General features: G+C 38.3%; 1 protein-coding gene across 2 annotated transcripts in view; it reads left to right on the forward strand.

The window, feature by feature from the left end:
• PREX2 (phosphatidylinositol-3,4,5-trisphosphate dependent Rac exchange factor 2) overlaps positions 1 to 16,449 on the forward strand; it is a 232,818-nt gene that overhangs the window by 146,978 nt on the left and 69,391 nt on the right. For both annotated transcript variants that reach the window (XM_031441512.2, XM_064480858.1), the window contains exons 26-32: positions 1,694 to 1,873; positions 4,180 to 4,274; positions 5,066 to 5,148; positions 5,879 to 5,969; positions 6,610 to 6,738; positions 10,598 to 10,639; positions 14,323 to 14,540. In XM_031441512.2, coding sequence (XP_031297372.2) covers positions 1,694 to 1,873; positions 4,180 to 4,274; positions 5,066 to 5,148; positions 5,879 to 5,969; positions 6,610 to 6,738; positions 10,598 to 10,639; positions 14,323 to 14,540 — 838 coding nt within the window. The remainder of the gene's footprint in view (positions 1 to 1,693; positions 1,874 to 4,179; positions 4,275 to 5,065; positions 5,149 to 5,878; positions 5,970 to 6,609; positions 6,739 to 10,597; positions 10,640 to 14,322; positions 14,541 to 16,449) is intronic.

A 16,449-nucleotide genomic window follows, 5' to 3' on the forward strand; every position in this document is an offset into this window, starting at 1 on the left:
GAGTTCATCCGTCTGTGCAGTGTGCAGCTTGGGTAATTGGAGTTAATCTAATGCTTTAATCTTTCGGGTGGAGGGAGGGAGTAAATACCCAGTCTGTCTTATGAGACATAAAAATATCTTTCCAAATAGAAAAACTGTGTTGAAAATAATTCATATCTTTGCAAGGCCTTGAGCAATGTCGCACAGCTCCCGGGTTTTCCCAGGTGTGTAAAAACTATAAGATGCCGAAATATTCAGGCATCATCTCGCCGTGAGACCTGACCTGACCTGACTACATTATTTGAAATTGCAGCCCTGGCTTCCTTCCCTTTTTTTTTTCCTCCTTAACATGTGTCACCATGTGATATATATGGAGTTTATTTGTTTATTGTTTGTTTCCACCCAGTAGAATTTAAGCTCCAAGAAAGTGGGGGCTTTTGTTTGTTTTGTCAACTGCTGTATGCACAGCACCAAAGACAATGTGTGGTACAGAAAATGTGTTTGATTAGTTAGTGAAATCACTTAACAAGTATTTACACAATGCACTGCACTGGATTTGATGTTACGGGATAAAAATAAGAGATAAAAGACACTTCCGTGGTCTTGAAATCAAACAAACACAACATTGCTGTGGAAGAATGAGTGTCAGGATATGGGCATATGTGCTGCTGACTGCAACAGGATGTCAGCGGTATTTGGTAAATGAGAAGGTGGTTGTTGGCTGGAGAAGCCATGCACGGGCCCTTTTGTTCAGATGTGGTTTACTTCATGTTGCAAATTTTATGGCACCCTATTTGATAGTAAAGACAGATCCCATATTTGTGTAATTTTGAGTTAGACAGTTCTCATAAGAATCCTTTTACGGCCAAACAGTCAAGTCTAGAATCGGTGCTACGCAGGGTTGGAATCAAGTTTTATGCCAGTTCAGAGTCTGAACGTCTGTGTGTTAGCTGTGAGCCCCGTGGAAGAGCTTTTCATCTGGGCAGATTCACGATGTTTCATCACGACTGGATTGTGGATGATACAGGGTTAGCCTCTGCCGCCTCCTGGCCTCACCTAGTGTGTGACTCTGTTTAGTGTCTTAGGATCACAGTCCTGCCTGCATGAGTGTGAGAAAGGTGTGACAACATGATAGTCTCCCTGAGAAACTGAGACAGCCTGGGGGAAACTCAAGGCAGGGGGATGAAGGGGCTTTGAATGTCTCAAGACGAGCCCGTGAGGAGATTTAAGCACATTTAGTGTTTGTTTTAACATCTGGATGGTGCTTTACACTTCCCCAAGTATTGTCATGTGGTGGTGACAGTGGTGACAGCGGTGACAGTGGCTGGGGAGCAAGGGGATGCCCGTAGTGTACCAGGAATACGCCTGCATTTTGTTCTCAAGGCAGCTCTGTGGACCAGATGTTCTCATTGCCCACCTTTCATAGATGTCAAAGAGAACTGTCATCATTTTGCTAGGGTGACACAGCCTGGATTTGAACGCAGCTCTCTCGTCGAAATTGTGTGCTGTTCCTGTTACTTATCTGGAGAGGAACGAGTGAGCTTTGTATGACAGGCTCTTTATGCAATAAGACAGTAATTTCGGGGGAGACATAGAAGAAGCACTCTGGAAATCTTTGCGAGCCCGTCCTATTCAACAAACAAGGCACTTACCTGTAGCTGCCACTGTGAACATGTGCACTTCTGGTTTTTTTTTCTTCCATATCCCATTGCAGCCTTCTGTCTTCGATAACATATTCTCCTAAATTAGACCGTAAGGCATCAGAGGGCATAGTACCGACAGACAGTGACAACGAGAAGGGAGAGAGAAACAGCAAACGCGTCTGCTTTAACATGGCAGGAGATGAGCAGGAGGATTCAGGTCATGACACCATCAGCAACAGAGACTCGTACAGGTAATTCATGAGTTCCTTCAACTCATCTCATCACCAAAGTCAAGTGTGATTCTGTGTTTTCCACAAAGGTCTTGAAATTTTTTTTTGACTGTTTTGTTTTGCTTGTTACTCCCACAAAATCACTGCTGGCTGTTACCATCCCCAGACAGAGCATAGTGACACGTTACAGTCTTTCAAATTCTTCCCTTTTATAATCTGAGTAATTTGGAAAAGGCATTTTTCCCTCCAGCTGGGTGGAGCTACTTTGGGAGATTCGTTGTTCTCTTATGGATTGTGTAACACGCATGGCAAATAAGCAAATTGTACCTTTATTAACAGTTTCCTGCAATGTCTGTTTCTGATTACTGGGTGGTAATAGGGGCTCTTTTTGTCTTGTTTCTCTTCTTTCTTCTTATATTCCACGTTGCAAGCAAATTGGACTGATTTCATTTGCTCGCCTCTGTGACCAGCTCTGTGCCTTTTTTCTTCCCTTGCCCGCCTTCCGTACAATTTTGGTAAGGCTGTTGTTAACAAAGTACCAGGAACAGGTGGCTTGAGTCGAAATTTGTTTACTTATTATCCTGCAGTTCTCGGGCTGGAGTCTGGAATCCAGGGGTCAGCAGGGTTGGTTCTTTCTGAGGCCCGGGAAGGAAGGCTCTGTCCCAGGTCTCTCTTTTTGGCTCGTAGGTGGCCGTCCTTTCCCTCTGTCTCTTCACGTCCTTTTCCCGCTGACCTTGTTTCTGTGTCCAGATTTCCCTTCTTATGAGGACGCCTGCCATGTTGGATTCCCGCCCCCACTAATGACCTCATTTTAACTTGATCACCTCTGTAAGGACCCTGACTCCAGATCAGGTCCCATCCTTGGAAACTGAGTGTTGGACTTCAACATGTGAGTGTGTGTGTGGGGGGTGCAATTCATCCCATGACACCTTCCCTCCAAGCTCTGTGGTCATCGTCTTACCAGGCTCCCAAATGACGGCTCCTCCAGTGAACTTCATTCATCGAAGGTGCGCTTTCTCCTTTGAATCCTGTGTCACCCGGAACCTCACTGAGGACTCATTTGCTCCGTGTGCAGCTTCAGCATCTCCCATTTTATCTACATTCACTGCTGACAAAACCTCTCTTACTCACTCTTATTTATTTATTATACAGTGTTTTACGATGAAAAGACACTGAGTAATTATCATTCAATCAAAGTTGTTTCATCAGAGATATTTAGCACAAACTAATAGCTAACATTAAAAACGTATTTTTACCAGACACGTTGGGGAAAAGAGGATGATTTCACGTAATTCCTATACAGCCCTCTGGGGCAGGTTCTGATATTAACTGCATTTTACTTCTAAGGAAACTGAGGCCCCCGGGAGTTACATAATTTACCTGTGAAATCAAGTGGTCTGTTTCTCTGTTAACCACTCCACTATTCCAATTTCTGTGTGAAAAGAATTTTAATGAATGTATGAGTTAATTATTCATAGCAATTTAATAACATTTAAAACAGATTAACAACTTTGACCGTTTCATTTACTTTTAGCTTCTAAGGAGACCTGTGTGCTCTTTCTTAAGAACCTGTGGTTTCTCCCCAATGGAAATTACAGCTCTAAAAATACTTTCTTACCTCAAATTCTGGTTGTCAGATAATTAAAATTACTCTCAGTCTCCCTCTAGGGTGAAAGAGAAATTTTAAATATAAATTTAAATTTAAATAAGTCCTTTTTACTTATTCTGAGAGGGGAAAAAAAAATTTTGTCTCCTGCACAATTTCTGAAATCTGTCATGTGCCCAGACTCACACGCAAACATTTCAAACTTTCTGTCCTCTGACCTTCACCATTACTGAGCAGTTACCTGCTGCGACGTCCTGTACTGGGCGCAGGGGTGGACACAAGGTGCCACCCCTGCCTGGGGGAGGTCAGAGTGCAGTTGATAAGTTGTGATTTAAGTTACCAGGAAGGCTCTCTTGAGAGGCAGAGATCATGAAACAGGACTTTGTCTCTCAGTAAACTGGCTACAGGCATAGGACAGCCAATGGATTGTGATGACTCTGAAGTTTGGTTTGACTCCTATAAATAACTATGCATTTCAAAAGTTCCTTTAGGATTAGATTGTATGACTTAAGAAAATTTGAAACACGATTGAACTTAAAGTCCTTTTTTTAAAAAAAAAAAATAAGGTAAAATGCGAGTTGAACAAATTTATCTTTCTCGTAAATTTCTGTAAAACATATTCATAAATTTAACTGTGGCACAGTGAGTTTATCCGGTAAGAGGTGGCAGGGAAACTCTGGCAGAGGCACTGTGGAAGTGACACAGACCTCGTTCTTTTCAGCGACTGCAACAGCAACAGGAATTCCGTCGCCTCCTTCACCAGCATCTGCAGCAGCCAGTGCAGCTCCTACTTCCACAGCGACGAAATGGACTCAGGTGCGTGCGGCGCAGGACGAGCGGTCGTCCACGCGGGCCTGAGGGATCGGTCTGTTTGCTCCGAACGCGTGTCTCCCTTCCATCAGCCGTTCTCGGCGGCCGCACGCACCACGTCTCAGTTTTGTGTGCTTGATAAAGTCAGTTTCCCAGTCCCATTACCAACACAACACAAAGAGTGATTTTTTTAAAAGATGAGAGAAACAGACTCATTTTTATATCAATTTGTGATTTTTAATGATCTTTCTGTGGTGCTCTGAAGGATGAGACGTACACAGGAAACCAGTTTTACTAGCACATTAGGCATTGCTGGTTGTATGAGGAGGGGGGACAGGCTTTGAAACAGGATTTTAAGACAGCAGGGGCACCTGAGCTAGCCTTACATGCCGGTGATGGGGTAAGGGGTGATGAGAAAACCACCGATTGATATAAATCGCTTATAAACATTGTATTTTGTGTGTGTTAAGAACAAAGACCTTTCATCCAATTAGGAAGTCTTAATTTTGAAGTATGCAGTTTATTCTAACTATCTGACCGTTAGAAAAATGCACCATCCGAAAACATCATGAACGTGGGTACCACTGGGTTCTTTCTGTGAGACCCTCTGCTCTCACCTCAGTTTCAAAGGAACAATAATCTGACGTCCTAACAGCTATGAACGCTTCTGGAATTATTTTTCTGAACATGAGAACTAATGGATGGAGTAAGAGCTAGTGTTTATTTTTTATTTTATTTACACTAAAATGTTTTGGAATGTTAAACATAAGATGAATGATTTTTTTTTTAACATCTAGGTGATGAGCTCCCCCTAAATGTTCGCATTTCTCGTGATAAACAGGACAAGATACATAGTTGCCTTGAGCATCTTTTCAGCCAGGTACGATTGGGACCGTTGTGGAAATTTTTTCTAGACTAAATAAACTGTCAGAAATCCCTTTTTCAGACATAGTGAAAGGAGTTTAGAGTTAGAATGGAAAAGCCACCATCTGTTCCTCTACCCGCTTTCCCTCAATTTCCATGGCTTAAAGTGGGGAAAGAAATTCCTTCAGCCAGCTGACCCACAGGATTATTATGAATGTCAAGTATTTCACAGTCCTTAGAAAATTATGTGTTCTACAAACAGAAGTCCTTCTTTTTATTATTTATTTCTTTGTGGGTTCTCAGATTCCTTTTTGACATTTCCTGTTCAGCTTCACTCCAAATTTCAAGAAGCACAGGATTGTCTCGGTGCTCATGTTGGTGTTTTGGATTTTTTAAAAATTTACATTCATAACCAGAAATCTTAGTGTAGTAGCTTTTACCACTTTGAAAAGGATTATTATAACTTTTAGGGTTTTTAAAAAAAAATTCTAGAATTCTTACTTCTTTTGTAAAGTGAATGTATATTTTGTATTAATATATGATAGGGCGGTAAGAGATGTCATTGCAAATGTTATCAGGTGAGTTTATTCCAATATTTTATTTAAACATAGATTTTACAAGCAGTGTGGGATTTCAAAAATAACTTGCTTTAGGGAAAAAACGTATTTTACAAGATTTACTCTTGGAAATACCTTTTATGTATTATGAGAAGTATATAACTCTCAGAAATCTCTGCTGTATGGTAGGTGGATTCCATTACCAATCTCCTGAAAGGCCAAGCTGTTGTGAGGGCCTTTGAGCAAACCAAGTACCTGACACCAGGTCGAGGATTACAAGGTAAGGTTTAAAAAGTAACTATTCGAAGCAACTGGGAAACAAAAACGGAAGACAATATAGTCATGAAGCAAAAGCATAGAATGAGAAAAAAAGTTCTGTGCGCTCACGTTTCATAATTTGCTTGCTACTGCTTCTATTTGGATGATTTTTGAATATATGTATGAAATCACTATGGGACCTTTGAAAGTTTAAAATGTTTAATGCCCATAGGGGCCAGACCAAATGAGTTCATTGAAGAGACGTAAGTGTTGAGTTGCTTTTGCTGAAACCAGGCTTCATGCCCACGTGGTCGTAGCCCAGTGGTGGGGGAAGGGGTTTGGGGAGTGGGGGAGTAGGGGCTGGCAAACAGAACAAAACCTCGAACTGCCACTTTCTGACATCTAGTTCGGGGTGAAATAGAGTTTTTAATCTAAATTTGCTCCTTGGTTTAAACATTTGTGAGAAGATAATAATAAGATTTGACTAAGATTTGACTTTATTTTGGATTTAACAGATTTTTCTCCTGTGATAGAGCTAAAGAAATTGCTACCATGATGATAGCCTAGGACCACAGCAATGAAAGAAAGAGGAATCTGTAGTTTATGGGCTTGTGAACTGGTAAATGGTTGAGACTAAAGAGAGATTTTCTGTGTTTATTCAGAATTTCAGCAGGAAATGGAACCAAAGCTGAGTTGTCCAAAAAGGTTAAGGCTTCACATCAAACAGGATCCTTGGAATCTTCCCAGCAGCGTCCGGAATCTTGCTCAGAACATCAGAAAATTTGTTGAAGGTCAGGATGAAAAGCAAAGAACATCACATGACATTAACAATACTCTTTTAAAAACCCATTAAACACCAAAGTTCAGCCATGCCCTGATTACTTTTTGGAGTGTTTCATGTTATAAGGGAACAAAAAGGACTGCAAAGGGTGAGGGCAGAGGAAGGAAAGAAGGAATAAGATTGCAGAACCTTGTGTTCCAAGGATCCAAGGATCTAAACGACATAGACTGTATCACGGAAAATATGCTCAGTGAATAAAATAGGGGCTTGTTCATATGAAGACAAATAGAGTGTGGAGGGAGTTTCATATTTTATAATATGAAACAACATCAGAAAAATTTCTAATGGAATCACAAAAGGCATGAACTACATTTCATGGAAAGTCTTAGAAAATGAATTGGGAGTCTGTGAGAATCAAAATAATTATGTAGGTTGCATCATTAGATTTTTTAAGTTTCTCTTTCAGAAGTTTTTGTCTAAGTTGATTATTACTAACTAGCATGAAATTGTTTACTCAACATTCTGTAACTGGTACAACTCTGGTTGGAGATACAGAACCTCAAGACAGCTCCAGTGAGTCCTCTTACATGTTGTTTAGTGTCAGAGTTATTAAGTAGAAAGTTCGAAGAGTTTCCAAAAATGATTGTGGTGAAAAAGATGAAATAAGAAATTTGTTTAAATTTTTATAGTGCCTAATTCAGTGATTTTCTTCCTAGTGTTAGACTAGTGGTTGGCAATGTCTGGAGACATTTTTCAGTTGGTCACAATTGTGAGGATGCTACTGGCATCTATGGGTAGAGGCCAGGGATGGTGCTAAGCATTCTACAAGGCACCGACAGTCCTTCATAACAAAGAATTATTTGACCCAAGATGTCCGTAGCATTGAGATTGAGAAACCTGTACAATAAATATTATGCCTGTGTTTAAATTTTTATTGGGTAGAGTCACTGAGATGACGTCTATCTCCTACTTAATCGCTCAGCTAAGTTATGGAATCATAGTAATCAGCGAACTGAAGCTATTTTTACTTGTGATATTGTGATTTATAATAAAAAAAATATATATTCGGTCTTCATCCCCTATCCTGGCACAGAGATTATAAAACCCTTGGAATTTCCTGTGAAGAGAGGATAAAACTGTTTGTTTTTTTAATTTATTTTATTGATTTATTTTTTGTGGTTAAGAATCTTTTTTAAATTGAAGTATATAGTCAGTTGACAGTCTGGCATTGATTTCTGGTGTGCAGCATAGTGTTTCAGTCATACATATACATGCATATATTCCTTTTCATATTCTTTTTCATTATAGGTTACTACAAGATATTGAATATAGTTCCCTGTGCTCTACAGTAGAAACTTATTGTTTGTCTATTTTGTATATAGTACTTACTATCTGCAAATCTTGAACTCCCAGTTTATCCCTTCCCACCCTCTTTCCCCCTTGGCAATTATAAGTTTGTTTTCTATAAAACTTTTTTTAATTATGTTTACAAGATGACTTTTGCAAAGCACCCAGGGATGGTGGTTGGTTGCCTGGAGAGCCAACCTTGTGAAGAGAAGGTTGGAATTTTCCATCCTACCCCTGACCCCCAGGGAGGGGACAGGGGCTGGAGACTGAGTTGAGTTGCCGATGGCCAGTTATGTAGTTGATCGTGCTTATCTAATGAGGCCACCATAAAAACCCAGAAGGAGAGGGTTGGAGAGTTTCTGGGATGGTGAACTTATGTTGGTGCCTGGAGCTCCGTGCCCTTTCCCCAGGCCTTCCCCTCTGCATCTCTTCCATCTGACTGTTCCTGAGTTAGATCCTTTTATAATAAACTGGTAATCTAGTAAGTAAAATGTTTCTCTTGGGTTCTGTGAGCTGCTCTAGCAAATTAATCGAACCTAAGGAGGGGATCATTTCATTAGAACGTCCACTCTGAAGCCTGTTGGTCAGAAGCACAGGTGACAACCTGGACTTGTGATTGGTGTCTGAAGTGTGGCAGGGAGGGCAGTCCTCTGGGGCTGAGCCCTTATCCTGTGGGATCGGGCACTCTCTCCAGGTAGAGAGTGTCAGAATTGAATTGAATTGTAGGACACCTCGCTGGGGTTGAAGAATTGCTTGGTGGTGTGGGGGAGAACACACGTCGAAATTGGATCCACCATCACCTTAAATTCAAGTGTCTGTTAGTGACATTTCAACTATTTGCTGGCTACAAAAATCATACTCTTTTAAAAATCTCCCATTTTTTCCAGAAGCCTTTTTTTTTTTCATTTTTTTCTCTGCTTTTTTCTTAATACCCTACAGAGCCTCTTCTTTTTCTTCTTCTTCTTTCTTTTTTATTTTAAATCAAATGTCTCTTTAATTATTTCCTTTTTCTTCTTACCTCAAATCATTTTCTGGCTAATTCTGCTGTCTCCATCTTTTCTGGCTCATATACACCATTACCAGATTCATCCTAAAATATCATGTTCATAATTTCAGTTCCCTGCCTTAGAGCCATAGAGTGAGTTTCAGTTGGATAATCTGAACTCATCAATCTGATGTTAGAAGCCATTCTTCAAGGAGGCTTTCCAATTGTCTCCCAATCTCAGTCTCTTAAAGATATATAATAAAGTCTTTTCTGTGCTAGATTGTTGAATATTTGGCCCTTATTCTCTACTATATTCCCTTGCTGACACTATTTTCCACCCAGAATATGTTCCTACTTCCCTGACAATTAACTTTGAAAAATTTTAAGAACATTTTTGAGTCTCTCTTAAAAGAATTTTCTGCCAACTTTTCAATAAGAGCAGTGCTTCACAGGTAGACAGCACTTTAAATAATTTTCCAAGGCGTTTAATATATATTCCCATTTATTTTTTTCCACAGAGGCCTATAAAATAGATGATAGATGTTATCATCACTTATGAGTGAGCAAGTTGAGACTCAAAGTAGATTAACAACCTTCCAAAGATGACAAAGCTAGTCTATAATGGATGGGTCTCCTGACTCAGCCAGTGTACTTTCTGCCTCTGAAATCCTTTTGTTCTTGTGTCTCCCTTGTAAAACTTAACTCCCCCTCAAGTATTTCCTGCATTTCTTATCTGTTAATTTTGTTGCTCTGACTCTGCTGTGAACCTGTCTAGAGCAGGATGCAACCTAACCTTTTTTTATTTCCCAGAATCTTGGGCACATAAAGGAACTCTTTAAGTTTTAATATTTTCCTATTGCAAGTACACTATGTACTAATTGGGAGCAAATGAACACATAGCCCATTGGGTGCATAGCAATGAGTAGGACATTAAATACACATCATTTATCAGAAATCTCTGGTTGGCCCTGTGGAGGGATGGGGTGAGAAGAAGGGTATTTAGAAATATTTAGTATTTTTTTCTGTCCTTTAGGGCAGTATCTTGAGCTGTAGATAAGAAAGGCGCAATGTATACATATATTTCTAATGTATAATACACAATATAATTCACAATATGATATATAATAATATTTATACATTATATGATATATATTCTTTATATATTGCAAATATATAATCTTTAAAAGTTTAAATAATTAAAAAAATACTATTTGAAAGTTTATCGATCAAGACCATAGTAACTGTAGGAGTTTGGAGAACATGAGGCAAGCTACCACAGCTCAGGATGACCTACAAAAGCGGCAGGTTTGAACGGTGTTTCACAGGCTCATGTAATTCAGATCCAGAAGAGCTTTTAGGGTCTTGAGCAATGGGTAGAACTTATCTAGGTAGGCAGGCAAAACTGGCATGCCAAGTGAATGGGAGTTTTGTTACCTAATGTGATAAGGTTGTGCTCATTTCTACTACACAGTTAAAGTGTGATGTTAGTTGGAGAAAAAGAGTGAACAACTGACTGGTATGTCTTCTTTCTCTACAGAGGTAAAGTGTAGGATACTTCTGGCTCTTCTGGAGTATTCAGGTAATATTTTGCATTATTTTCACTGTTTGGAATTTGCAATGCCTTCAACTCTTTACAGAATAGATGGAAATATGATCCCTCCTCTAAAGCCTTGCAAAGATTAAGAAATTACTTAGTTTTGATAAAAACATAAAATGTATGCTCTTCTTCAATTACAAGTAAAAACATGAAAATGTGTAAATATATACAAAATATAATTAAAAAGGAGAGAGGGAACAGGTGGTGGTAAAGTTACTTGTACAAATAGATGTTACTGTGAAACTGTGTCTAGCTTTTGTTTTTAAACTAGGATGTAGGCGGGTTCAGAAGCAAGGAGTGCAGAAACAGACTGCGTTTGATGGGAAAAATCTCCATCTGAAATCGTATTGGAAGGGCAGGGACACAGAGAAGGGAAGACTATGCCACTTTTACAGTCTACTGCACTTGGAAAATTTAAATTATAAATGAAGGGATGAGCCAAATTAACCAAGATGGCTTTCTCTTTTGATGATTTTTGCCTGGCTTTTTGACTGAGTCATAATAATAAAAAATTTTGCATTTTTTGGACTTTAATAATGGCAACACAGTCGATGGACGTCACTTTAATGGATTACATCAGATTCTCACTGCTTCTCTGTGAGGCTGTTACTGTTTCCACAGTTTTAAAGGTGAAGAAATCTTCGTTCAGGCAGATTAATAATAACTAGTAAATGGTATTCAGTCAACACGTTTTTCAAGCATCTAGAAGATTAAAGCATATAGATGCATTCTCGAGGAAATGAATATACAGTAGGCCAGTTCCAGAAGTGGTCCTGGAATGCATTGTTTTACTCATCAATATTCAGAAGGCTGTTCTTGCACATCCTTATTTTGATTTTATTTTGATTTTTCTATTTCTAGCATAATTATCCTTTTTCCAACTTAATTTACTCACTCTTTTTTCCCTGTTACATTTGATTGGTACCGAACGTAGCCAAATTACTCCATACTGTGGACTACAAAATTATGCTTTTCACTTGGAAAGAGTAGACAGTGTCTGCTAAATATTATCCTTATGTCTCTTTTATTCCTGTCTTTCTCTCTCTCTAATCGCTTCTTTTGTGTGTCTTTGTTTTGGTTTGCTTTCTTCTCCCTACAGTCTCAGAATAACAACTGATTACTTGCATGTTCAGAAACCATCTCATTCCTTTTAGATCAGCGACCTTACTGTGGAACTTAAGCTTTTTAAACAACTGAGATTAAAAGAAGTGTTAATGTTTTAAAACATGTTTGAAGAAGATGAGTTTAAGGAGGTGCTTAAATACTCAAATGAACGTCAGCCTTGGATACGTAAAAATCCATTTGTTTTGAGTGTATTCCCACTACAGGGGAATTCTTACTTGGCAAAAAGTAATAAACAAGCTGTCACAAAAAGACAGAACTTGGTTTTCTTCATTTATTAGAAGCTGAGAGCAGCTGTTGTGATTCTTGCTGTAGTTCTTATTGATAAAAATGAGGGATGGGGATAACTTGGTAAAGGATGGTCGTTCAGATAGCTTGTGATCCAGTGTGCAGCTAGAACATTGAGGTTCAAGACAGAAACTAAGTAGATAAAATTTCCCCTATATGTTTCTTGTGCATTCTTGCTTTGTTTTTTTTTCAATTATCCTATAGTAAAGTGGAAGATCTGGGGAAATTTTTAAAAATACTACTTCAATAGCTTTTGCAGGAATACTGCCATCTATTAACTAGAGAATAATTTCTTAAGACAAATCTAATTGGAAAGGTATTGCGTATATCAAGAGTGGAAAGCTAAGGTCTAGAAACGGAAAGATGGGGTTCCACTGTAAGCTTTAGGAGAGATCACGAGAGTTAGTAACTTTGTCCCTAGTAGAAATAATGATCTCCACATTGCTTTAAGAAGAAATAATCAAGTTTCTTTTTTTTTTCAATCTTAAAAAGAGTACTTAGATGTTTAGTCTGCACTCTGTTACCATAGTCTATATGCATGTGTTTGTTAGTTGCTCTACTGGTTCTTTATTTTCATCCAGTAAACATTTATTGAATGTCTGCACCCTGTTAGAAATTGTGCACAATGGAATAGGTGTTTTGCTTTTTTTCTTAAATGAGAATTGGGCAAAGTTCTTTCCCAGTTTAGCCATTTTATAGTTACCAGTAAAACTCTTTTCCATCTACTAGAGCGGGGTACGTGGTATATAACTACTTGAGGGAAATGTCTAACACATGTCGTTAGTTAAATTAATAAGCTGAATCACCTGGAATTGCCATAGTCAACCATTTTGACCTAGCAAAACAGCAAGTTCATGTAGTTCAACCTAATAAATGAATATTAATATATAATTGAATAATATAATCAAATACCTTTAATATTTAATCCTTTTTCTAATAAAATTTTCAAAAGTGGCTTTTACTAACAGTGAAGCTGAGTAATAAGCAACAATTACATTATGTGTACACATGCTTTGATGTTATTAAAAACAGGTGTTCGGTGTTCTTGGTAAACAACTTAAAAATTTGGCCTTTTATCAGTAAAGCAAGAACTCATCCCTGAGTAAAGGCAGCATTTATATCTCTGTTGTACACTAATACTGACAGTGCTTTGTTTCACAGGATTCCGAACCGTGGAAATATTCCGTACACTTTTGGGGGTGTGATGATTTTTATCTGTGTTGTTATTCTTCCAGTACAAGTGGTTTTTCAGTGTATATAATGTATGGCTTGGTGTTTCTATTGTTCATGTGGTTTGTATACATCCAGCGCCCCCCAGAGAAGTGAACCCCTTGGGATCAGGTTCTCAGGGACAGAGCTGCCTTTCATTTGAAAAACCTGCAGCCCAGGAGTGGCGGTTCACAGGGGTAAACATACCATCAAAGGGGCTCAAGCAAAAGTCCAGTTAATTGCAGAATAAGAATGCTAGTAAAAATCAACTTATGCTAAAACTGTAAATATATTACTTATTTCAAAGAAATATAGGAATTTATGAACTGGACCTATTTATAGCTCATGAAGTTGAATTGGTGACTTCAGGAGATACAGATTTCCTCAGTGTTACAAAAAATTGGATGTCAATACTCTTTTCCCCGTGTGCATTTCACCTTAAAATTTGAATACGTTTAGTAGGTAATTTTTAAAAATTTAGTATTAGTAATGTTGTATTTCATTTGCCAGCACAAACTGAAAAGTTGGACTCGGAGTTTCCTTTAGGAAAGCGTCATGCAACAATGCAAATTGTGTTCCATCATGAAAAAAATGTAAATAAAATAAAGCCTTATTTTATTGGGTCATATACAACAATTTAGTGATTGCAAAATAAAGTCACCAATTTCAATTCAGAAAAATTATTTTAATGTTTCTAACCTTGTGTTAGAAACCAAATTGTGTTCCATCATGAAAAAAATGTAAATAAAATAAAGCCTTATTTTATTGGGTCATATACAACAATTTAGTGATTGCAAAATAAAGTCACCAATTTCAATTCAGAAAAATTATTTTAATGTTTCTAACCTTTTTTGGTGTTCAGTGTTTTTCTCAACAGCATATTTGGTAAAAGGTATGTGGACATGAATGGAGCTCAAATTCACATTTGTCCCATGGTGTGAGTTTAGTGAAAGGATGAAATAACAGTGAATGCAAATCCTTAATGAATTGGTTTTATTCAACTATGATGTTTTTCAAAACTTTCTGTATGTTCCCCTGGGTCACAGACAGTGAGACACAGCTCCGAAGAGACATGGTTTTCTGCCAGAGTCTCGTGGCCACGGTCTGCGCCTTCTCCGAGCAGCTCATGGCGGCCTTAAACCAGATGTTTGACAACAGCAAGGAAAATGAGATGGAAACTTGGGAAGCCAGCAGACGGTGGCTGGACCAGATAGCGAATGCAGGAGTTCTTTTTCACTTTCAGTCACTTCTGTCACCGAACTTGGTAAGGAACCACAGTGCCTCCTACTGGCTGTACCAAGTGTAACGTGCGTTGGAACCTATTCCCAGTCAGAAGTGGTTTTTCCCATGGGCAAATATAGTTGTAATAAGTATGTGGAAGGTACTCCTTTCCTGATTTTTATTTATTCTCAGTGGCTGCTAACAGCCGAGACTTAAGTCCTGTATCCCTAAGCGCTGGCTGAGAAAGTTCATGAGGGGATAGAGGGTCTGTCTGCTGTGGGTCCTTATTTCCAGCCCAGAAGAAAGAGCCCGCTGTGAAACCTGAGGTCCCCCTGAGGTTGATACTCTGTTAAGTCCTCTAAGAAGAGCTCTGACAACTTGCATGCCCTACTGTCAGACAAGCTGTTTAAAATTTGCGTGTGTTAAATGATTTATTTCCTTCCTCTGTATGCATGTTTGTCCTCTTAAATCTAAGAACATTGCCTCAATTACTGTAGAGTATTCCATGTTTATGCATCAGTTGTCCACAGTGGAGAGGAAGAAAGGGTCTCGAAATATTTGATAAATAAAACTGTGGTGAACTTAGATTTTTTTCACATACACTTTCTGTGGTTCTGATGGTTGTCACGATGTATAAAGGCAAATATGTTCATTTTCTGTAAACTTAAGGCACTTGTTAAATAGAATTGTGAGTTGAAACACGAGATGCTATTTTATTTGTTAAAGGACACACAGAAAATGTGGCTACCAAAGTAATATGATTGAGGTTTTAAATAAATGTATATGAGTTTGCACAACAAAATAATGTTTTTCTTCAATGATATTGAGGACAGGGAGGTAATTGCAGTCATAGAAAATTCTGAAATGATAATGTAAGGTAAGAAAATCTATCCACCTCAGTGTTTTTCAGAGAAACAGAGTTAGATTACTTTGAAAAGACTCTACACTCCATGTGGATAATCAATTTCTTATTTGGTCAACCAAAAGAGATCTAATTAATGAAAAATTTGAAATAAAACACTTGAAAAAGTGTTTAGAGAGAAAATAAATATTAATTAATCATTGCCCATCAAATACAAATTACATAAGATAGGACACCCACTTCCTAGTACATGGTAGGTGTTAAGTGTTTGTTGAATGAATGAATGAATGAATGAGGCTTCATTTCTGTTCTGTTCTTACTTTAAAACTACCATTGTCTCAGCAAGTGCTTGTACTTTTCACTTTTGAAATCCCAAGGAATGGGAGAAAATATCTGTAATTCATATTTCTGGTAAGTGACTTATATACAGATTATATAAAGAGTCCTTAAAACTAAACAATAAAAAGACAACTCAATTAAAAATCAGGCAAAGGATTTGAATGGACATTTCTTCAAAGAAGGTATAAAATGCCCAAAAAGCACATGAAAAGATGATCAACATGATTAGCTGTTGGGGAAATGCAACTCACAACTATGGTGAGATCCTGTGTCGCAGTGAGGTGGATGACTGTAATCCAAAAGACAGACAGACACAAGTGTTGACGAGGATGTGGAGAAACTGTAACTGTCATACACGGCTAGGGGGACTGCAAAATAGTGCAACCGTTTTGGAGAACAGTCTGGCAGTTCCTCAAACAAGTTGTGGTATATCCATACAATAGAATGTTACCCAGCAATAAAAGGGCATGAGGCTCTGATACATGCCACAACCTGAAACATGCTGTTGAAAACATTATGTTAAGTGAAATAAACCAGTTACAAAAGGCCATGTATTGTTTGATTCCATTATTAGGTAATGTGTGAAACAGGCAAATTTTAGAGACTGAAAGTAGGCTAGAGCTGGCCTGGGGTTGAGGACTAGGGAAAGGAACATGGAAGGTGAATGCTAATGGATCCTGAGTTTCCTTTAGGGATGGTGAAAATATTCTAAAAGTAGATGTTGGCGATGGTTACACAACTCCATATGTAG

This window comes from Camelus dromedarius, chromosome 30 (genome assembly GCF_036321535.1).
Source record: "Camelus dromedarius isolate mCamDro1 chromosome 30, mCamDro1.pat, whole genome shotgun sequence".
Classification (NCBI taxonomy): Eukaryota; Metazoa; Chordata; class Mammalia; order Artiodactyla; family Camelidae; genus Camelus; species Camelus dromedarius.